Raw genomic sequence first — 23,600 nt, 5'->3', positions numbered from 1 at the left:
AAATATTTGCACACGAATCATCTGACAAAGGATTAATCTCCAAAATATATAAACAGCTCTTGCAGCTCAATATTAAAAAAACAAAGAACCTAATCCAAAAATTGACAGAAGGCCTAAAGAGACATTTCTCCAAAGAAGACATACAGATGGCCAAAAAGCACATGAAAGCTGCTCAACATCACAAATTATTAGAGAAATGCAAATCAGAACTACAATGAGGTAACACCTCACACCAGTTAGAATGGGCATCGTCAGAAAATCTACAAACAACAAATGCTGGAGAGGGTGTGGAGAAAAGGGAACCCTCTTACACTGTTGGTGGGAATTAAATTGATACAGCCACTATGGAGAACAGTATGGAGGTTCCTTAGAAAACTAAAAATAGAATTACCATATGACACAGCCCTCCCACTACTGGGCATATACCCAGAGAAAACCATAATTCAAAAAGACACATGCACCCCAATGTTCACTGCAGCATTATTTACAATAGCCAGGACATGGAAGCAACCTAAATGCCCATCAACAGGTGAATGGATAAAGATGTGGTACATATAAACAATGGAATATTACTCAGCCATAAAAAGGAATGAAATTGGGTCATTTGTAGAGACATGGATGCATCTAGAGACTGTCATACAGAGTGAAGTAAGTCAGAAAGAGAAAAACAAATATCGTATATTAACACATATATGTGGAACCTAGAAAAATGGTACAGATGAACCGGTTTGTGGGGCAGAAGTTGAGTACGCAGATGTAGAGAACAAAAGTATGGACACCAAGAGGGGAAAGCAGAGGGTGTGAGGGTGGTGGTGTGATGTACTGGGAGATTGGGATTGACACATATACACTGATGTGTATAAAATGGATGACTAATAAGAACCTGCTGTATAAAAAAATAAAATTAAATTTAAAAAATTAATTAATTGATTAAAAAAGACAACCAATTTCAGAAATGCAGTTTTGGAGGTTTGGGTTAAGATTCCTTATGATGGATATTCCATGCTGTATTTTATCACACCCTTTCTGCTGGATATTTAGGTTATTTCCAGTTTTCTCCCATCATTAATAATGTTGAGTTTCTTGCTTGTAAACCTTTGGTTATGTCTTTGGTTGCTTCCCCCCACCCTCCACTCAGGATGAATTCCTAGAAGTGGAATTACACAATTTAAAGAAATACGCTTTCTTTTATGACTCACTGCATATTGCTAAAAAGGGTGTACACTTCAGTCTTTTATAGACAGTTCATGACTGTGCCCTTTCCTCCCGCCCCACAAAAAAAAGAGGTTAAGAAATCTGAGGCCAATAGTCACAAAGGCCAATAATCTCTGATTGCTACAGAAAGTTAGTGAGATACTAACTATATTTCTGTCGTTTTATCTATACTCACTAACTGTACTTCTGTTGTTTTATCCATCTACCTACCTACCAAATGCTTACTTTATGTCCCCAGATTAAACCCAGAGTACAAAACGCTAGACATGTAGGGCTATTATTCCAAGGCTTGTGACCAAGAAAATCATTAAAACTTCACGATGCACTAAAGGGAAAACACAACTCAAAACTTTTATAATCTTAATCTCCCTTGACTCCCTCCTTTAGTCATTTTAAGTAGACTTTATAACATGCCACTTAAACATTGCAGGAAGAAATTAAAACCTTCAGAGTAGTCTTTCCCCTGAAACGAATCTCAGGAAATACCCCTCAACAGAAGCCCTTGGCCTATAGGTTAAAGGTAAAATATAGATTTTATATAAAAGACTTACATTGTGTAGCAGCCTTCAAATTTTTCTGTGTTTTAGTCTAGCAGTCCAGCTTCCACCCCTTAATTTCTGCTCTTGCCAAATCTTCACATCCACAGAAATTACAGAAAATGTTGTACATATGAGCTCAACAGCAACAGCATGGCAGCCCCCAGCCATGACTTACTTGCTGAAATGAAATCCCAAACCACAATGCTGACTTCCCTCCCAAACCACGAGCTGCTTTTTTCTGGGGCTCTCTCTGTTGTGAAAAGCAACAACTCAAGCTCAGAGTTTCCCTGTTTCATTGCCTTTACTTGGAAGAGCAGCAACACAAACATAAACCCACAGCCTCTGTTATGAGACTCACAAAAAACCTATTCCTTAGTCTTTGTTAACAGTTCTGATTTTTAAAATGGTTCATGGCTCCAAAATGCCAAGAATTATCCTAGAGGCATATATGAAAGAATTTAACATTTCAATAACCTAAAGAAAAGTTATTTTGGAAATGAGAATTATCTAAACATTTCAGTACACAGAACACTTTAGATACCTTTACTTCTCTTCATGTATATTGATACATACTAACCAAGTGTTCATATTTTTATGCAAATCAAATGATTAGCGGGTGAATGTCAGGCCTGAGACTTTTTCAGATCAAATTCACTGCAGAAAAACTAATGAGATGAAGAACTTCAATCAGCTCAAAAATCTACATCATTTCACACTACGTGCAAAATAGGACCATTAACTCCCCAAAATATAAGCCTTAAGATGTGGTTTTCATTATCCAAGGTTTCCAACAGTTCCTATCAATGAATATTTGTCTATTTCTAATGTTTGCAATAAAACACAGTTTGCTCACACACTCTCCTAAAATGATCATAAAACCTGATGTAATAAGTTCAGGTAGAAAAGATGTGCCTAAGCAGTTTGCTCTGGTATTTAACAGCAATATCAACCATATTAAATTCTTTTATTCCTTGTAATTACTAAGCAATTATGCACCAGACACAGCAACTAGGCAATAGAGATAAAGTGACAAAAAGACCTTTTGGACTATGGTACCCAAAATAACTACCTAATTACAAGTAAATGAGTAGTAAGTGCTATGAAAGATAATACTTAAGTAATTGCCTGTGAGGGCAATGTTAGTACAACTATAAGGTCAAAGTTTACATTACCTAACTTAAAGATGGCTAAGTTTAGAACACCAAGAGTTTTCATCGTGATCCTACTGGATAAGAAAAATTCTTTTCACAAAATCATGTATAACGATTTATTCCCTCTAGTATCACAAGTACCTTTGTCCAGATGTGAGCTTATTAACATAATACATTTGCACTCTAAGACACACAACCTTAATGATGAGAATAACTAAAGAATTCTGGGCTGATGAGACAGTATCAGGAATATGCTTCAGTATATCACAAACCAAGTTCTTCTGCCTATCATTTGACCCAAAACTTACATTGATAACACAGCAGAAGGATCCCTTTGAAAAAACATCTCAAGATTTCATTAAAGAAGAGCAGAGGTTTAAAACAGCAAATGCTATTTAACATCACTTTTTTGAGTTCATTTCATAAAAATCAAAGAATAATATAAAAGAGTTAATAAAACCTATTTTTTTTTGGTTTTTTTTTTTTTTTGCGGTACGTGGGCCTCTCACTGTTGGGGTCTCTCCCGTTGTGGAGCACAGGCTCTGGACGCGCAGGCTCAGCGGCCATGGCTCACGGGCCCAGCCGCTCCGCGGCATGTGGGATCTTCCCGGACCGGGACACAAACCCATGTCCCCTGCATCGGCAGGCAGACTCTCAACCACTGCGCCACCAGGGAAGCCCAATAGAACCTACTTTTGACGTGAAACCTCACAGGAGTTTAATTTTGTGAAACTATTCCATTTTTAACTATATTTTTCAGAATCCCTAGAGATTCTAATATATTGGCAACATGTCTTCTGTTTTAATGTTGCAAATCCAGTCACCCTGCAGATACCTAATTAACGAATGCCAGAATGAGGGAGGCTTGTGGATGCTTTTTGCTGTCACTGGTGCCAAAAATATTTACACTTGAACAAATACTTGTTGAGTACTCAGGATAAACATACGTAGTTATGATCTGCAATAGAGTGATGCTATATTGTAATTCCACGCTGTGGAAACCACATGTATACACAGGTTAACGGAGAAGCAAAAAATGGATTCTTCTGATAATTCAATAATTAAATCACCTTATTTTAAATTCCACCCTTTTTTGGTATTCCAGCTGGGTTCTGGGATATTTAACAGTCACATTAGTCCCAAGTAGAGTAAGAAAGCAAAGAAATATAAATGCTAATTAAGGTTACCTTTGCACCAAAGATGACGAAAACATTTGTCCAAAGGCTGATTCAGAATCACAAGGCAGTATTTCAAATTCCCTATGGGGAAAAAAAGCAAAATAAACAAGTGAACCAAGTCTTTCATTCCCCTCATATGAGTCTGGAATCATACTCTCTGAGACCAGATTTGCAGTCTACACAGAGCTAAATTTTAATCACAGCTAATTTCTTACACCTGAATTTTAAAAGATACCATAGGTTATTTGGATCTACTTTATTCAATATGTCCATCACATTACTATATTGCTGAGGAATTTATCATAAAAATAGCTCATCATAAAGACAATTGGGTACGCTTCTTTTTGTACAGGGCGTGCAGCAAAAATGCCCTTGATATGAATCCTTATCCTTTTGATATATGTAACACTTTGATTCAAGTACCCTTCTACCTGGCTGGTCTGCTATCATCTTGACGTTGTTTGCCAAGTAGCGTGGGTCTAATGGGTGTGTACTTTCACATGCATTTTCATCCTCATTCATATTCTCTCCTTCACTTTCATTCTCTCCCTCCACCCCGAGTTATCTTGAACTCTCCAATGTAAAACTTTGTTTCCACAAAATCCTACTAGTTCTTTTCATGACTCTTTTATTCCAAGTTTTTAGATGACACTCAAAAGACTAAGATGGAAAAAAAGTTACCTCTCCAACAATCATTCAAGTCTTTTATAATGTACTGTAAATAGTGCAAAGCAGAATGCAATCAGGCTGTTGAAAATCTGTCATTCAGCTCAGTCCAAGTACTCCATTTCATTTATGGAAAGAAATGTTTGTTTGGTGATAAGAAAAATTAACTTTTTTTTAAAGCAATCTCAGTGTTAGAAATGGAACAAGATAAGGAAATGAAAAGGGGGTGGCATCACCCACAACAAACGTTATTAAGTGCCGATTATATACCAGGCACTAGGAGTGCAAAGAAGAATAGATTACAGGGTATCTGCGAGATAAGACATTTATAATAAAGACGATTTATTCCACAATACAGTACAAAACAAGGATATGAGGAATGCCGGGGTAACAGATAAATGAATGTGGCAGAAGTTCAAAGCCTAGAAAGTCAGTAAGGTCTGGTGTCATCCTAGAAATCTTTGTGATATGCAGATTTTTGAACTTGATCTTAAAAAGAAGTAGCTGGACAGAATAAAGCAAAGGGCATTCCAGACAAGGAAAACAACACACAGGAAGCTGCTATCCTTTGCCAGTAGGACTGTTACCATGGAAAGTTTAGGAAGCAACACCCTAATGACGTGCACCTAAGACATGAATACTAACATCCCAGATTTTAGACATGCTGTTTAGGATGACGGAGGAATTTCAATTGAGGCACCACGAAGTATTTAGAGTGATAGAGAAATGAGTAGTAAAGGCAATTTATGTATATCGGGGGATCATCCATACAGAGGTGATAGCTAAAGGTCAAAGCACAGACACAAGCTGAGATACTACAAAGAAAGAGCAGAGAGAGAAAAGAAATAACAAACACAAAATTGTCATGTTTTGCACACTGTTACAGAACAGAAGGACGTCAACAAAAGAAACACAGAAGAAAAAGCCAGAAAGGTAAAAGAACTAAGCAGGTAATTCCAAGAATGTGCCGTCGATAACACAGCATGCCGAGGAGACTTCAGAGAGACTAGACAATGAGAAAAGGCCAACGAGGTGGGAAAATCTCAAAGAAAAGTCTAAAAATTCACAGAGGCAGCCTCAAGATAGTAAAGAGAACAAGGAGTTAGAAAACTGAGAGATGCCTCTTCTTAAAAAATAAAAACTGAACTGTGAGAAATGGGGGAAAAAGGCAGCAAAGCCCAGAGAAGGTATTTTAAATACAGAAAATATTATATTCGAATTAGGGGGGGGACCCTGAAGATGGCGGAAGAGTAAGAGGCGGAGATCGCCTTCCTCCCCACGGATACACCAGAAATACATCCACACGTGGAACAACTCCTACAGAACTCCTACTGAAGGCTGGCAGAAGACCTCAGACCTCCCAAAAGGCAAGAAACTCCCCACGTAACTGGGTAGGGCAAAAGAAAAAACAGAGACAAAAGAATAAGGACGGCACCTGCACCAGTGGGAGGGAGCTTGTGAAGGAGGAAAAGTTTCCACACACTAGGAAGCCCCTCCGCGGGCGGAGACTGCGGGAGGCAGAGGGGGGAGTTTCGGGACCGCGGGAGTGGTGCACAGCGACGGGTGCGGAGGGCAAAGCGGGGAGATACCTGCACAGACGATCGGTGCCGACCAGCACTCACCAAGCCCGAGGAGGCTTGTCTGCTCACCCACCGGGGCGGGCGGGGCTGCGAGCTGAGGCTCGGGTTTTGGTTTTGGACGGAGCTCAGGGAGAGGACTAGGGGTTGGCGGCTTGAACATAGCCTGAAGGGGTTAGTGCACCACGACTAGCTGGGAGGGAGTTCGGGGAAAAGCCTGCACCGGCCGAAGAGGCAAGAGACTTTTTCTTCCTTCTTTGTTTCCTGGTGCGCGAGGAGAGGGGTTAAGAGCGCTGCTTAAAGGAACTCCAGAGACGGGCGCGAGCCGCGGCTAAAAGCGCGAACCCCCGAGACGGGCGCGAGCCGCGGCTGAGGGCGCGAGCCCCCGAGACGGGCGCGAGCCGCGGCTAAAACCGCGGACCCCAGAGACGGGCGGGAGACGCTAAGGCTGCTGCTGCCGCCACCAAGGGGCCTGTGTGTGAGCACAGGTCACTCTCCACACCCCTCTTCCGCGGAGCCTGTGCAGCCCGCCACTGCCAGGTTCCCGGGATCCAGGGACAACTTCCCCGGGAGTACGCACGGCGGGGTCTCAGGCTGTGCAAACGTCACGCCGGCCTCTGCCGCAACGTCACGCTGCCTCTGCCGCCGCAGGCCGGCCCCGCACGCAGTGCCCCACCATACCCCCAACCCCCAACCCCCGGCCTGAGTGAGCCGGAGGCCCCGAATCAGCGGCTCCTTTTAACCCGTCCTGTCTGAGCGAAAAAAAAGACGCCCTCCAGCGACCAACACGCAGAGGCAGGGCCAAATCCAAAGCTGAGCTCCTGTGAGCTGTGAGAACAAAGAAGAGAAAGGGAAATCTCTCCCAGCAGCCACAGAAGCAGCGGATTAAAGCTCCACAATCAACTTGATATACCCCTGCATCTGTGGAATACCTGAATAGACAAGGAATGATCCCAAATTGAAGAGGTGGAATTTAGGAGCGAGACCTATGATTTTTTTCCCTTTTCCTCTTTTTGTGAATGTGTACGTGTATGCTTCTGTGTGAGATCCTGTCTGTATACTCTTGCTTCCACCATTTGTCCTAGGGCTCTATCCGTCCATGACTTTTTTTTTTAATTCTTTTCTTAATAATTAAGTTTAATTGTAATAACTTTATTATACTTTACCTTCGTTCTTTCTTTCTTTCCTTCCTTCCTTCCCTCCTTTAGACAACGAATCACCCCAAATTGAGGAGGTGGTCTCAGGGAGCAGGATTTATGCTGCTCCCCTTTACCTCTTTTTGTGAAGGTGTATGTGTATGCTTCTGTGTAAGATTTTCTCTGTATAGCTTTGCTTCCAACATTTGTCCTAAGGTTCTATCCGTCCCTTTTTTTTTTTTTTTCTAAATATTTTTTAATTCAATAACTATATTATACTTTATTTTATTTTTACTGTATCATCTTTCTTTCTGTCTTTTTTCCTTCTTTCCCTCCTTCCTTCCTTCCTCCCTCCCTCCCTCCTTTCTTTCCTTCTTTGCTTCTTTCTTCCTTCCTTCCTTTCCTCCTTTCCTTCTTTCTTTACTCATACTTCTACTAATTCTCCCTACTTTTCTCCCTTTTATTCTGAGCTGTGTGGATGAAAGGCTCTTGGTGCTCCAGCCAGGAGTCAGGGCTCTGCCTCTGAGGTAGGAGAGCCAACTTCAGGACACTGGTCAACAAGAGACCTCCCAGCTCCACATAATATTAAACGGTGGAAATATCCCAGAGACCTCCATCTTAACACCAGCACCCAGCTTCACTCAACGACCAGCAAGCCACAGTGCTGGACAACCTATGCCAAACAACTAGCAAAACAGGAACACAACCCCACCCATTAGCAGAGAGGCTGCCTAAAATTCATAATAAGGCCACAGACACCCCAAAACACACCACCAGTACGTGAACCTGCCCACTAGAGAGACAAGATCCAGCCTCATCCAGCACAACACAGGCACTAGTCCCCTCCACCAGGAAGCCTACACAACCCACTGAAACAACCTTAGCCACTGGAGACAGACATCAAAAACAACGGGAACTACGAAAGTGCAGCCTGCAAAAAGGAGACCCCAAACACAGTAAGATAAGCAAAATGAGAAGACAGAAAAACACACAGCAGATGAAGGAGCAAGATAAAAACCCACCAGACCTAACAAATGAAGAGGAAATAGGCAATCTACCTGAAAAAGAATTCAGAATAATGATAGTAAGGATGATCCGAAATCTTGGAAGTAGAATGGACAAAATGCAAGAAACAGCTAACAAGGACCTACAAGAACTAAAGATGAAACAAGCAACGATGAACAATGCAATAAATGAAATTAAAATCACTCTAGATAGGATCAATAGCAGAATAACTGAGGCAGAAGAACGGATAAGTGACCTGGAAGATAAAGTAGTGGAAATAACTACTGCAGAGCAGAATAAAGAAAAAAGAATGAAAAGAACTGAGGACAGTCTCAGAGACCTCTGGGACAACATGAAACGCACCAACATTCGAATTATAGGGGTTCCAGAAGAAGAAGAAAGAAAGAAAGGGACTGAGAAAATATTTGAAGAGATTATAGTTGAAAACTTCCCTAATATGGGAAAGGAAATAGTTAATCAAGTCCAGGAAGCACAGAGGGTCCCATACAGGATAAATTACAAGGAGAAACACGCCAAGACACATATTAATCAAACTGTCAAAAATTAAATACAAAGAAAGCATATTAAAAGCAGCAAGGGAAAAACAACAAATAACACACAAGGGAATCCCCATAAGGTTAACAGCTGATCTCTCAGCAGAAACCCTACAAGCCAGAAGGGAGTGCAGGACATACTGAAAGTGCTGAAGGAGAATAGCCTGCAACCAAGACTACTCTACCCAGCAAGGATCTCATTCAGATTTGATGGAGAAATTAAAACCTTTACAGACAAGCAAAAGCTGAGAGAGTTCAGCACCACCAAACCAGCTTTACAACAAATGCTAAAGGAACTTCTCTAGACACGAAACACAAGAGAAGGAAATGACCTATGTAGCGAACCCAAAACAATATATAAAATGGAAATAGGAACATACATATCGATAATTACCTTAAATGTAAATGGACTAAATGCTCCCACCAAAAGACACAGATTGGCTGAATGGATACAAAAACAAGACCCTTATATATGCTGTCTACAAGAGACCCACTTCAGAACTAGAGACACATACAGACTGAAAGTAGGGGATGGAAAAAAGATATTCCATGCAAATGGGAAACCAAAAGAAAGCTGGAGTAGCAATTCTCATATCAGACAAAATAGACTTTAAATAAGGACTATTAAAAGGGACAAAGAAGGACACTACATAATGATCAAGGGATCGATCCAAGAAGAAGATATAACAATTGTAAATATTTATGCACCCAACATAGGAGCACCTCAATACATAAGGCAAATACTAACAACCATAAAAGGGGAGATCAACAGTAACACATTCATAGTAGGGGACTTTAACACCCCACTTTCACCCATGGACAGATCATCCAAAATGAAAATAAATAAGGAAACACAAGCTTTAAATGATACATTAAACAAGATGGACTTAATTGATATTTATAGGACACTCCATCCAAAAAACAACAGAATACACATTTTCTCAAGTGCTCATGGAACATTCTCCAGGATAGATCATATCTTGGGTCACAAATCAAGCCTTGGTAAATTTAAGAAAACTGAAAATTGTATCAAGTATCTTTTCCGACCACAACGCCATGAGACTAGATATCAATTACAGGAAAAGATCTTTAAAAAATACAAACACATGGAGGCTAAACAATACACTACTTAATAATGAAGTGATCACTGAAGAAATCAAAGAGGAAATAAAAAAAATACCTAGAAACAAATGACAATGGAGACACAACGACCCAAAACCTATGGGATGCAGCAAAAGCAGTTCTAAGGGGGAAGTTTATAGCAATACAAGCCCACCTTAAGAAGCAGGAAACATCTCGAATAAAACAACCTAACCTTGCACCTCAAGCAATTAGAGAAAGAAGAACAAAAAAAACCCCAAAGCTAGCAGAAGGAAAGAAATCATAAAATCAGATCAGAAATAAATGAAAAAGAAATGAAGGAAACAATAGCAAAGATCAATAAAAACTAAAAGCTGGTTCTTTGAGAAGATAAACAAAATAGATAAACCACTAGCCAGACTCATCAAGAAAAAAAGGGAGAAGACTCAAATCAATAGAATTAGAAATGAAAAAGGAGGAAGTAACAACTGACACTGCAGAAATAAAAAAAAATCATGAGAGATTACTACAAGCAACTCTATGCCAATAAAATGGACAATCTGGAAGAAATGGACAAATTCTTAGAAATGCACAACCTGCCAAGACTGAATCAGGAAGAAATAGAAAATATGACAGACCAATCACAAGCACTGAAATTGAAACTGTGATTAAAAACCTTCCAACAAACAAAAGCCCAGGACCAGATGGCTTCACAGGTGAATTCTATCAAACGTTTAGAGAAGAGCTAACACCTATCCTTCTCAAACTCTTCCAAAATATAGCAGAGGGAGGAACACTCCCAAATTCCTTCTACGAAGCCACCATCACCTTGATACCAAAACCAGACAAGGATGTCACAAACGAAAGAAAACTACAGGCCAATATCACTGATGAACATAGATGCAAAAATCCTCACAAAATACTAGCAAACAGAATCCAACAGCACATTAAAAGGAGTCATACACCATGATCAAGTGGGGTTTATTCCAGGAATGCAAGGATTCTTCAATATACGCAAATCTATCAATGTGATAACCGATATTAACAAATTGAAGGAGAAAAACCATATGATCATCTCAATAGATGCAGAGAAAGCTATTCGACAAAATTCACACCCATTTATAATAAAAACCCTCCAGAAAGTAGGCATAGAGGGAACTTTCCTAAACATAATAAAAGCCATATATGACAAGCCCACAGCAAACATCATCCTCAATGGTGAAAAACTGAAAGCATTTCCACTAAGATCAGGAACAAGACAAGGTTGCCCACTCTCACCACTCTTATTCAACATAGTTTTGAAGTTTAGCCACAGCAATCAGAGAAGAAAAGGAAATAAAAGGAATCCAAATCAGAAAAGAAGAAGTAAAGCTGTCACTGTTTGCAGATGAACATGATACTATACATAGAGAATCCTAAAGATGCTACCAGAAAAACTACTAGAGCTAATCAATGAATTTGGTAAAGTAGCAGGATACAAAATTAATGCACAGAAATCTCTGGCATTCCTATATACTAATGATGAAAAATCTGAAAGTGAAATCAAGAAAACACTCCCATTTACCATTGCAACAAAAAAGAATAAATATCTAGGAATAAACCTACCTAAGGATACGAAGACCTGTATGCAGAAAATTATAAGACACTGATGAAAGAAATTAAAAGATGATACAAATAGATGGAGAGATATACCATGTTCTTGGATGGGAAGAATCAACATTGTGAAATGACTCTACTACCCAAAGCAATCTACAGATTCAATGCAATCCCTATCAAACTACCACTGGCATTTTTCACAGAACTAGAACAAAAAATTTCGCAATTTGTATGGAAACACAAAAGACCCCGAATAGCCAAAGCAATCTTGAGAACGAAAAAAGGAGCTGGAGGAATAGGCTCCCTGACTTCAGACTATATTACAAAGCAACAGTAATCAAGACAGTATGGTACTGGCACAAAAACAGAAAGATAGATCAGTGGAACAGGATAGAAAGCCCAGAGATAAACCCACGCACATATGGACACCTTATCTTTGATAAAGGAGGCAGGAATGTACAGTGGAGAAAGGACAAGCCTCTTCAATAAATGGTGCTGGGAAACTGGACAGGTACATGTAAAAGTATGAGATTAGATCACTCCCTAACACCATACACAAAAATAAGCTCAAAATGGATTAAAGACCTAATGTAAGGCCAGAAACTATCAAACTCTTAGAAGAAAACATAGGAAGAACACTCTATGACATAAATCACAGCAAGATCCTTTCTGACCCACCTCCTAGAGTAATGGAAATAAAAACAAAAATAAACAATGGGACCTAATGAAACTTCAAAGCTTTTGCACAGCAAAGGAAACCATAACCAAGACCAAAAGACAACCCTCAGAATGGGAGAAAACATTTGCAAATGAAGCAAACTGACAAAGGATTAATCTCCAAAATTTACAAGCAGCTCATGCAGCTCAATAACAAAAAAACAAACAACCCCATCCAAAAATGGGCAGAAGACCTAAATAGACATTTCTCCAAAGAAGATATACAGAATGCCAACAAACACATGAAAGAATGCTCAACATCATTAATCATTAGAGAAATGCAAATCAAAACTACAATGAGATATCATCTCACACCAGTCAGAATGGCCATCATCAAAAAATCTAGAAACAATAAATGCTGGAGAGGGTGTGGAGAAAAGGGGACACTCTTGCACTGCTGGTGGGAATGTGAATTGGTTCAGCCACTGTGGAGAACAGTATGGAGGTTCCTTAAAAAACTACAAATAGAATTACCATATGACCCAGCAATCCCACTACTTGGCATATACCCTGAGAAAACCAAAATTCAAAAGAGTCATGTACCAAAATGTTCATTGCAGCTCTATTTACAATAGCCAGGACATGGAAACAACCTAAGCGCCCATCATCAGATGAATGGATAAAGAATGTGGCACATATACACAATGGAATATTACTCAGCCTTAAAAAGAAATGAAATTGAGCTATTTGTAATGAGATGGATAGACCTAGAGTCTGTCATACAGAGTGAAGTAAGTCAGAAAGAAAAAGACAAATACCGTATGCTAACACATATATATGGAATTTAAGGGGAAAAAATGTCATGAAGAACCTAGGGGTAAGATAGGAATAAAGACGCAGACCTACTGGAGAACGGACTTGAGGGTATGGGGAGGGGGAGGGGTGAGTTTTGACAGGGCGAGAGAGAGTCATGGACATATACACACTAACAAACGTAGTAAGGTAGATAGCTGGGGGGAAGCAGCCGCAAGGCACAGGGATATTAGCTCGGTGCTTTGTGACAGCCTGGAAGGGTGGGATGGGGAGAGTGGGAGGGAGGGAGATGCAAGAGGGAAGACATATGGGAACATATGTATATGTATAGCTGATTCACTATGTTATAAAGCAGAAACTAACACACCATTGTAAAGCAATTATACCCCAATAAAGATGTTTAAAAAAAAAAAAAAAAAGAAAACACACAGAAGAGCTTTATATGTTACTTCTAAGGGGGATCCATAAAGTGGAGGGGGTCTTTCCTTCTGCTTTTCTTCCTCCATCCTGCCATCTGGAGCAAGACTGATGAATGCATGAAAGTCTAGCAGTCACTTGGGATCCCAGGAACAAGGGCAACAGCCTGAAAGAGCCTGGGTCCCTGATGATTCCATGAAGCCTCCATCCCAGCACTTCAATTCCTGGCTCCAGATTTCTTTTATATGAGAAAAAACTAAACTCTTATTTTATTTAAGCCAATAGTATTTGGGGTTTCACTATTCTGTAGAGAGAAACTGAGTTTTAATTAACACAATGACCATGGTCCAGGCTGGGTTATGGTGAAGATGATCTAGAGAGGAACTGGAGAAGACAAAGAGCAATCAAGCATCAAAACACAGGAAGACTTTAACTCATTCATTCATTCAACAGGGATAAGAGATTCACAGCCTGGCACACGTAAGTGCTCAATATAATGTTAAAGGAAAGGAGCTAATAATTTGGATAAACCAATGGTCCTTTAATCTTTGGCAAGATCTGCAGTGCTAGAGGAGGCATCTGACAGTATTGTATGTGTATGTAAGTGAACGAGCAAACTACTCTCTGTCACTGATTCTTTGATATGTGAACTCAGTATTTTTGTGGCTCAAAGAACAATCTGATGAAGGGGTAAAGCATTATTATCCAACTTACTGCTCCTCTAAACTCATACTTTCATTAAGGTATTATCTGTGAAAGCACATTTGCAAAGAATGAAGCCATTTGAAAATTTATAGTACATTTATGATTTACTAATGATGCTATCAATAATCAATTTCTGTACATAACATTTATGTTAATCCATTTCTATACATAGAGATATTTAGGTACTAGGATCTGATATTCTTTCCTTTTTTAATCTAGACTACTCTGAAATTATAACTAGGTGAAGTCAGTTTGGCACTCATTTTACATTCAAAACCCTCATGATTACTAATCCTTAGTAGGCTGGGCTTTAGAGAATTCTAATAAGCCCACTTATTTGGCTGTGTGGTTGGTGATATCTGAGTAACTGATTTAACAACTCTGAGCCCACCAAGTATGGAAGATTCTGGGAGATCTAACACATAGCTGAGTATGGTGCCTGACACAAAGTAAATAAATACTCAACAAACACAGTTTTTTGACCCTGGCAAGGACTTTCTTATCTTTCACAACTTAGAGAAAATATTTTACTTTCTTTTTTCCAACCTCTCTCCCTTCCCCCCCATTAATCATTCTCACCTAAAAACCATAATATTTAATTGCTTCTGCTAATAATTGTTATATGCTTCTTACTCAACAACAGCGGATACACTTTAGGCATGTAGAAAAAATAATTTACTCATCCCTTTTCTCTTCAAAATTTAACCTAGGTCCTGGCACAAAGAAGTCATGAAATAACTGTTTCTAACATAAACTTTAAAAACCACTCACTGTGCTGTTTCCTGTATCACTAAAACAGGTACCCTACAACTAACCATACACACTTGTACACAAACCTAACCGTCATAATTTTACAGCGTTCCAAATTTCTTCCCAATTAACCTTTTATCAATTTATTTTTTAAATTTTTATTGAAGTATAGTTGATTTACAATGTTGTGTTAGTTTCAGGTGTACAGCAAAGTGCTTCAGATTATGTATCTATCTATCTATATTTCTTTCTGAGATTCTTTTCCATTATAGGTTTTAACAAGTTATAGAATATAGTTCCCTGCTGTATAGTAGGTCCTTATTGGTTACCTGTTGTATACATAGTAGTGTGTGTATGTTCCCAAATTCTTAATTTATCCCTCTCCCACCCAGCTTTCCCCTTTGGTAGCCACTGTTTGTTTTCTATGTCTGTGAGTCTATTTCTTCCCAATTAATCTGTAAGACTTTGTGTCTTACAAAATTGCTTCTAATGTCACCATACCCTGTATGAACAGAAACACAATCTTGGAACTTTTTTTTTTTTACTGTAAAGAACAAACCAGGGCAGGCTCAATATTCGTGCCCCTCACTTAATGGAGTATATGGTCCAGTTCTAAACCAGCTACAAACTGAATTCTATTTCGATGGCATTATAAAAGTACAGACTGGAGACCATGAAGGGAAAAAGGGTGAATATCATTATTTCTAACCTCATCATCAAAAGAAGTCACATCTAAAGAACTCAAGGCCCAGTGAGATAGTTAAGATTTAAACAGTTCATTGTTGCCAGAAGTTGAGGTGAGGCTAGACTTAGACCTCTCATTATTGAGTCCACTGCCCATCCCACTACACATTAGCTCAAAGGAGGAGAGTTGGTGCCACGCCCATAGTCTTCTACGACTTCAATATTAATACAAGACAATCAAAAAGCTGCCAAAGTACAGCATGTAAAAAGCTGGCAGAAGCCTGGAGAATAACCAAACCATTACCAGGGTTTTATCTCCACCTAGCACATGACGAATCCTGAGGTACTCGCTGAATCAAGTCAAACGCAACTAATCTTCATGCTCTTACAACTAACCTCTGTACCGAGCAATCACATGAGATTCTGAAGCAAAAGAACTCATTTCTCAATATGCATCCAATGTTAGTTTTAGCTCCAAATCCTTTTGCAGGGCAACTTGCAGTGTTTCTCATAAAATGGCTTGTAATTCAAAGTTTTTCAAACATGATGAGAATTTATTCAAAACTTTTATGAACATGCATGACGAATCAACTCTCTACTCACAATTCTCTTACTTTATTTGTAGGTTATGTCTAATGTTATGAAAGCAGATTAGGTAATCTGATGGGTGCCCAGATCCTCTGAACAATCAGTCCTCCATCTTCCAGCCATCTGGCATTTGATGACTTCCCTGCTCATTAACGATTTTGGTAGATACACACATCTACCAAAAGGCAAATGAAGGAAAGGAAACCAAATGGAAACCAATTTTACATTTTGTTCCTCAATGGAGTTCTTAAATCGTTTTAGAAGGTATAACATGACCGCATTTCACCGATTTAAGAATGAACATTTTTGTCATTTTAGCATTTCTAAAATGCAGTTTAGGATGCATTCAAAATGTATTTTAGAATCAGTGGTATCTTCGCACTGTGTCAGAGTTTGTCATTTCCCCCCCCCTTTTTAATGGCATCTTTAAAATGGTGCATCTTACAATTCATGGTTGCAAATTAAAACCTGTATTTTAAGCTAACCCTTCCTATTATTTTACACCAACATCATGAATATTTGTGAGTTGTATGAAGTTTATAAATAAATCAGTTGAAGTTTATGGAATTAAGATGCCAGGATACAAGACACTAGGGTATTAACAGAGAATGATCATACAGTTCTCTGCTTTTCTAACAGAAACGAATGTTTATATTTAAAAGCCATTATTTCCCTGTGATGCCATGAAAGAGTTGATGATATTAAGATGGCTCTTCATGTTTGTGGCCAATGAGGAAAATAAGTCCCCAAACAGTGCAAAGAACAACAGATTAAACAAACCAAACCCGATGTGCTAAAACAGTGAAATCCCACAGGAGGGGAAACAAAAATCCCCCAGGGGGACTGGGGTGTCACAGAAGATGCACTCCAGCTGTCATGAAGGTGAGTATGAATGCCCTGGGCAGAAGAGGTAGGGCGTTCCAGGCAGAGAAAATACCAAATGCCAAAAGGGGTCAAACACACAAAAAGTAGCCAACGCTGTGAATGGGGAAAAGAGGTGTTAAACAAGGAGGTCATGAGACTGGGATGGCTCTAATGCCTTCTTAGCCTGTGTAAGCAAATGCAAACCTAAGCCAGAGTCAACTATAAATATACCATCACCCGAGAAAATGAAATTTAAGAACAGCCAATCACTAACTACTAATCAGGGGCTGCCTGATGCAAATAAATGTCTGCTCAAATAAACTCTTGCCAATTTTCATGTGCCTCCGTTTATCTTTTAACAGGGATAATGGCAGGAGAAAAACCTAGAGAGAGAGAAGTGGCAGCCCCAAAGTAAAATAAAGTTTAGGCCATTTTAAGTTATAATGATCACCATTTTCCCTTCCCCGATAATTTCAGCTGGAGATTCTGAAGACTCAAATAATTGTTGTTGGGTGTTTTTTTAATGATACGGCTATTATTGGCGTTATTGCTTGGAGCGATGTCAAGGGGTTCCAGATAGCTGTAAGACTGTGAATGTCTTCTACAGACTTGACACACTGAAGTTAAAATGAAATAGTTCTTAACATTATTTTTGTTAATCAACTCATGATCCTAAAATTACAGACCTCTCTAACAAGCTAAAAGGAACTTGTGAATAAGATTATGAATGAAATCTAAAGAAGACAGATACAATCTGCTCCCAAGTACAAAAGCCAAAGAATTTATCCATTAGCATCTGAATAGTAAGTGCCGGCACAGCAAGCTGTCATCTGAAACTCTCGGCAGTTCCTTCCTTTGAGCCCTGGTGAAGCAGGAGCCATTGTAGGGATGTGTGAGGAGGTAATTAGAACTCTCCTTTCCCCAAGTACTGTCAGCCCAAAGAGAATAATAAGGTGCCATGATTATTTTATCATACGGCAAGCTCTACTGTTAAACTGTGTTATACAGTAACTTCTTATACAATGAGGTAACAGTTGCCGAATGCTTATTATGTACCAAGTACTTAGATCCTCCCCCACTAGGAAAAAAGCTCAAAGAGGACACTCAGTTTTGTCTTATTCACTGTTGGTGCCTGGCACAGAGCAGATGCTCCATACATGGTCACTGAATACAAGGATAAAAAAACACACAAGTTACAAATCAAAGTATCGTATATGCACTATTTCATTTAACCCCTATGCAGGGGAATATAGTCTGCCATCCCAACATAGGTCTCTTTGGCATACGAATTATTTTAAGCTGGTCATTTTCTCAGGAACAGCACACAGGGAAAAACCTCTGAAAACCAAGTAGTTCTTAACCCTTCAGAAGAAACATTGACATTTATAAGGAAAAATCTCCATTTGTAAGGGTGTCTTCCTGGAGGCACCAGGAAGAGGAAAAACTCCAACTGACGGAAATGGAGATGGCAATGACCTAAATCTACAATAACAACATTCCCTGTGTTTACTGTGCTTTTCCTAATAACCTCTCATAACCTACTCTCCACTCTCAACAATTTTTCTTTTGTCTTTAGTTGAGGATGGTATTTGAGATGAGAGTTTCAGCCATTTTCGTGAGTTTTCCTAGATCTCTCCCGTGTACACGTTATTAAACTTGTTTTTCTTCTCTATTAAACTTTTGTTAATCTGTCTCATGTCAATTTAATTCTTAGACCAGCCAGAAGAACCTAGAAGGATAGAGGGAAATTTCTTCCTCCCAGACAGCTACAAATTATGGCCAAAAAATCCTATATTACTTTTTCCATTTTGCTAAAGGGAAAACTAAGGCTTGAGAAGCAAAGAGACTGACTAAATGGCAGAACAAAGCCAGACTCTCACACCCAAGCCTCTGGGCTTAACCTCTAGGCTGCCCCTTCCATACCTTTGTAGATTTCCTGCCTTGTACTATACTTCTTGCAAAACCCAAGAAGTTTGAGATCAGGAGTTTGATTTAGAAAAAACTCAGAAAAGGCTAAGTGGGAGACTCTCAGTAACCTATCAACAGCCACGGAGTTTCCAGCAGAATCACAGGCTGCCTCATGAACCTTCGAAGCAGAAAACAGATGGGACAATTAAAGGAATCTCAAGGAAAAAGGGCAATTTTGGTGGAGACTTCGGCATTTAAAAGTCCTGTTGTCTCAGGGTCTTAAATTTTCCTGATTACCAATATAAGCAAAGCTTCTTCTTTATGTTTGTACTTTTCCTTCTATCAACCTTTTAAAATTGTTTCCCAAATTATATAAAATGAGTATACTATTTTGATTTTTTAAGTAATACTTCATCTAATCTAAGCCAGACTTTATCATAATGACCCGAAGAATGATACACCTAGGTCATGAATGGCCACCTGGCTGACAGTGATTGTGAGTGTTATCCCAATTTAAGAGAGGTTATATAATGTGACAGAAAAGTAAGTCTCTAAAAACCCATGGAAAAAGAGAGAAAAGCTAGAGGGCGTGCAAGAGGGAAAGCTTCTCAAGAACAGAGGGTCTTAAGCTTCTTTCAAAGAGCCTTAGACAAGATGGAGCGCAAAGTACCAGCTCAATAAATATCAACCAAAAATACACAGAATAACTATCAGTTTGCTTCGAAAATTCTGTGTATGTAGATGGCTTCCTTTTTTTAAAAAAAGTAATCTAAAATAGTATCTAAAACAAAATTTTCAACAAAAAGAGGTGTTTTAAACCATTTAAAAAAAATAAAGTACTGGGACTTCCCTGGTGGTGCAAGTGGTTAAGAAGCCACCTGCCAGTGCAGGGGACACGAGTTCAAGCCCTGGTCCGGGAAGATCCCACATGCCGCGGAGCAACTAAGCCTGTGCACCACAACTACCGAGCCTGCGCTCTACAGCCCGCGAGCCACAACTACTGAAGTCTGCGTGCCACAACTACTGAAGGTCGCAAGCTCTAGAGCCCGTGCTCTGCAACAGGAGAAGCCACCGCAATGAGAAGTCCGTGTACCTCAGCGAGGAGTGGCCCCCCGCTCGCTGCAACTGGAGAAAGCCTGCACGCAGCAGCAAAGACCCAACGCAGCCAAAAATTAAATAAATAAATATTAAATTACTTTAAAAAAATAAAGTACCAAATAAACTGGAAAAATGGGTCATTCCTAAACCCCTGGGTATAATATTTCATGAGAGACTGCATATTTAAATTTTTTTAATAAAGAAAATGCAAAGAATGCATGGGAAATACAAGTTACTTCACACATAGATATGACTTAGTGCATAGGGGCCCAACAAATGCAGAAAGATTTCCATGAAGACAAAAAATAATTTTACTTTCAGACTACTTGAGTAGACACTCACCGTAGGTAACAGTAGTTACTATGGTTACCGTGGATTTTCATATTATAGTTAATTTATATACTATTCTATACTACTACATGGCCAATTAATCTCAAGGCACATTGTATCTGAAATCAGCAATGAACAGAATACATCAGCTAATATAAAGCTCAAGATCAACCTTGATTTTCTTCAAATACAAAAGAACTACTATGTATGTTTATATATGTTATATACATGTTTATATATGTGTGTGTATATATATACATACACACATATACATATATGTATGTATATATACACACATATGTGTATATATATATGTTGCTTTGAACCAAAACAGACCTACAAGAACTTGAAGTTATCCAAACAAGCAAGAAAATAAAAACGGTCTCCAGATGCAAATGCACACCACCTGAGACAAAGATTCTCTCGTTGACCAAACTCTACGCAGGCTATCCTGAACTCTTTTTCAACTACGGCTAACTCTTTGTCTATCTCGGCATTGTCCAATTTTAGCATAAGTCCTGCTAAGTACCCTTCGTCCGCCCACTGCCACCTGCCCTGCGCAATACCTGATGGGGTTCCTCTTCCTCCACCATCCCCCTGGTAATGTCTGGTCACCCTGGCCTGCCTTCTGCAAGAATCCCGTCAGGTTGGCTTGGCCAGAATCCCCCCCTCATCCCCTGATGTTTCCTCTTAAGAATTCTCCATCCACTGACCCTGCTCCTTGGCCGTAAATTCCCACTTGCCCATTGAGTTCAATCTCTCTCCCACTGCAGGACCCCACTGAAGTTGTCCTACACCTACTACCACGATCCCTCCCCCCTTGAATCAAGCCTTCCTTACTGTGCTTTAACAAGTGTTACTGAATGATTATTTTTAATACCTGGACTTTTTTTTTCTTTAACACCTATTAGTTAAGAGGGAGAAAGTGAAAATAAAACACTTTTATAGTGGGCATGGTTATACATGCAAGGACTTCCTCCTTTTTCTGTACAATTTTTATAGAGAGAGAGGCAAAAAGAGTAGTAAACAATGAATCAAGCACGAGAAAACACAAGTTTGTGGTCAGAAATTTTAATGAGGTAATTATGACTGAAAAATTGAAGAATAGCTATAAAAGATCTTGATAAAGCTACATATAACAGAAGCTCAAATAAGTCTGAAAAATTGGGGGTAATATCTATGGCAGAGAGAGTAAGATGCAGTAATTAGGCTTAATGGCAAAACAGACATATTGATTATGGAACAGAAAGAAAAACTGTGTGTAGGCTCATCCCCAGGTTAAATATATTATTTCTTCTGGGGCAGACCAGGGAAAGAAAGGCAGACCAGGGAGAGATGGAGGGAAACATAGGAGTTGATAAATCTGTATATTAGGAACCATGAAGCAACATAAAAGAAATCACAGACCTAATCTTTATCTCTGACTACCAAATGGGAAAGTCTCACTGAGACAAAAGAACTGAGTCTAACCCCAAAATGTAATAGAGTGACCTATTACAACCCTCCTACACTTTCTCATTAATTCTCCTTTGTAGAGCAAGGTGAAGTAGCCACAGATAAAATATTGGACTTGGGTTCCATTTCTGCCATAATTAATGAACCTGGGCTCCATAAAGTCTGGAAGACACCTTTATCTGCAGCTCTCAACAAATAATAAACGCCTTTCATGTATCTGTAAGCTTCCTAAAAATCAGTTTCTGGGCCTCAGTTTTCTCATCTACCTATTTATACAACACGTCTTTTACTGTGCTTGGCATTTTTATGAGCTTGGTACAAAGGCACCTGAGATAGAAACCTTGTACCTGACTTCAGACATCTCAAAGTCTAGCAGGAGACAGATGATCAACATAAGGTTGTGTGAGAGAAATAAGTAAAATAAAAAGGTAAGAACAAACCTAATAAGACTGGCATGTGTGGCCTCAGGGCCAAATCTATCCTAAAATTAAAATTTTTCACCAAAATTAGTCTTAAAGAGTTAAATAACATCCATCCATTTCTCAACGTATCACTACCACCAACTGTCTTGAATTTAAAATTATATCTCAATAAAATTATAAAATTGATTCATTTAAATTTAAAAACTATTTATTTGAAAGAAGTAGAGAAGAGAGTAATTCTTACACCCTTGAGCCCCACTCAGGGCTCAGATTTAATAGGGACCATCTCAAAAAAACTCCACCCCTGGCAATAAAAATTCACCTGTCTGCTACAATGTATCCATTTCCAGTCATGAGGCCTGCCTTTGAGAAGATGTCCTTTAAGGAAGAATCTGTATGGATAAAATACCCCATATAACCACAAAGGAAATCTACACCAGCCTAAACCAACCCAGGAAGTCTTTCTTTACTAAATGTATCTTTTTAAAAGTTCAAAGATACTTAAGGATAAGAATATTAAAGAAAAAAAATCAATGAATTACAGAACAACCAACTCAAGCTGATACGCAGGGATGAAAATGAGAGCTTCTCTAATAGATACACCCTCAGAGATTTGAGGATATTATGAGGATAACCAAAGCAAGGAAGGGAGGGAGGAAAAAAGTAATGAGGAAAGAGAGAGGAGACAGACAAGTTAAACAAATTCAATACAACCAATAAACAACAAAATAGTCTTTGAAAATGTCATTATAGATGTAAAAGATTTATTAAGGAAACCTCCTAAAGTAAAAGGCAAAATGACAAAGAAGTAGGAAATACGACCAAAGAAGACATACAGATGGCCAAGAGGCACACGAAAAGCTGCTCAACATCACTAATTATTAGAAAAATGCAAATCAAAACTACAAGGAGGTATCACCTCACACTAGAGGTTAGAATGGGCGTCATCAGAAAATCTACAGACAACAAATGCTGGAGAGGGTGTGGAGAAAAGGGAACCCTCTGGCACTGTTGTGGGAATGTAAGTTGATACAGCCACTATGGAGAACAGTATGGAGGTTCCTTAAAAAACTAAAAACAGAACTACCATATGACCCAGCAATCCCACTACTGGGCATATACTCAGAGAAAACCATAATTCAAAAAGACACATGCACCCCAATGTTCACTGCAGCACTATTTACAATAGCCAGGTCATGGAAGCAACATAAA

At 39.1% G+C, this 23,600-nt stretch overlaps 1 protein-coding gene across 2 annotated transcripts in view; it reads right to left on the bottom strand.

Annotated features, from left to right (window-relative positions):
* Positions 1–23,600, bottom strand: part of TPK1 (thiamin pyrophosphokinase 1) — a 339,062-nt gene that overhangs the window by 275,624 nt on the left and 39,838 nt on the right. Inside the window, exon 3 of one of the 2 annotated variants that reach the window (XM_032644015.1) lies at positions 4,093–4,164. The exons of the other annotated variant lie outside the window; for it this stretch is intronic. Within the exon in view, the coding sequence (XP_032499906.1) occupies positions 4,093–4,164 (72 nt within the window). The remainder of the gene's footprint in view (positions 1–4,092; positions 4,165–23,600) is intronic. 2 annotated transcript variants of the gene reach the window in all.

Source organism: Phocoena sinus, chromosome 9 (assembly GCF_008692025.1).
Source record: "Phocoena sinus isolate mPhoSin1 chromosome 9, mPhoSin1.pri, whole genome shotgun sequence".
NCBI classification, from domain to species: domain Eukaryota; kingdom Metazoa; phylum Chordata; class Mammalia; order Artiodactyla; family Phocoenidae; genus Phocoena; species Phocoena sinus.
Note: the sequence above shows the minus strand (reverse complement) of the source record. Positions and strands in the feature narration are given on the sequence as shown.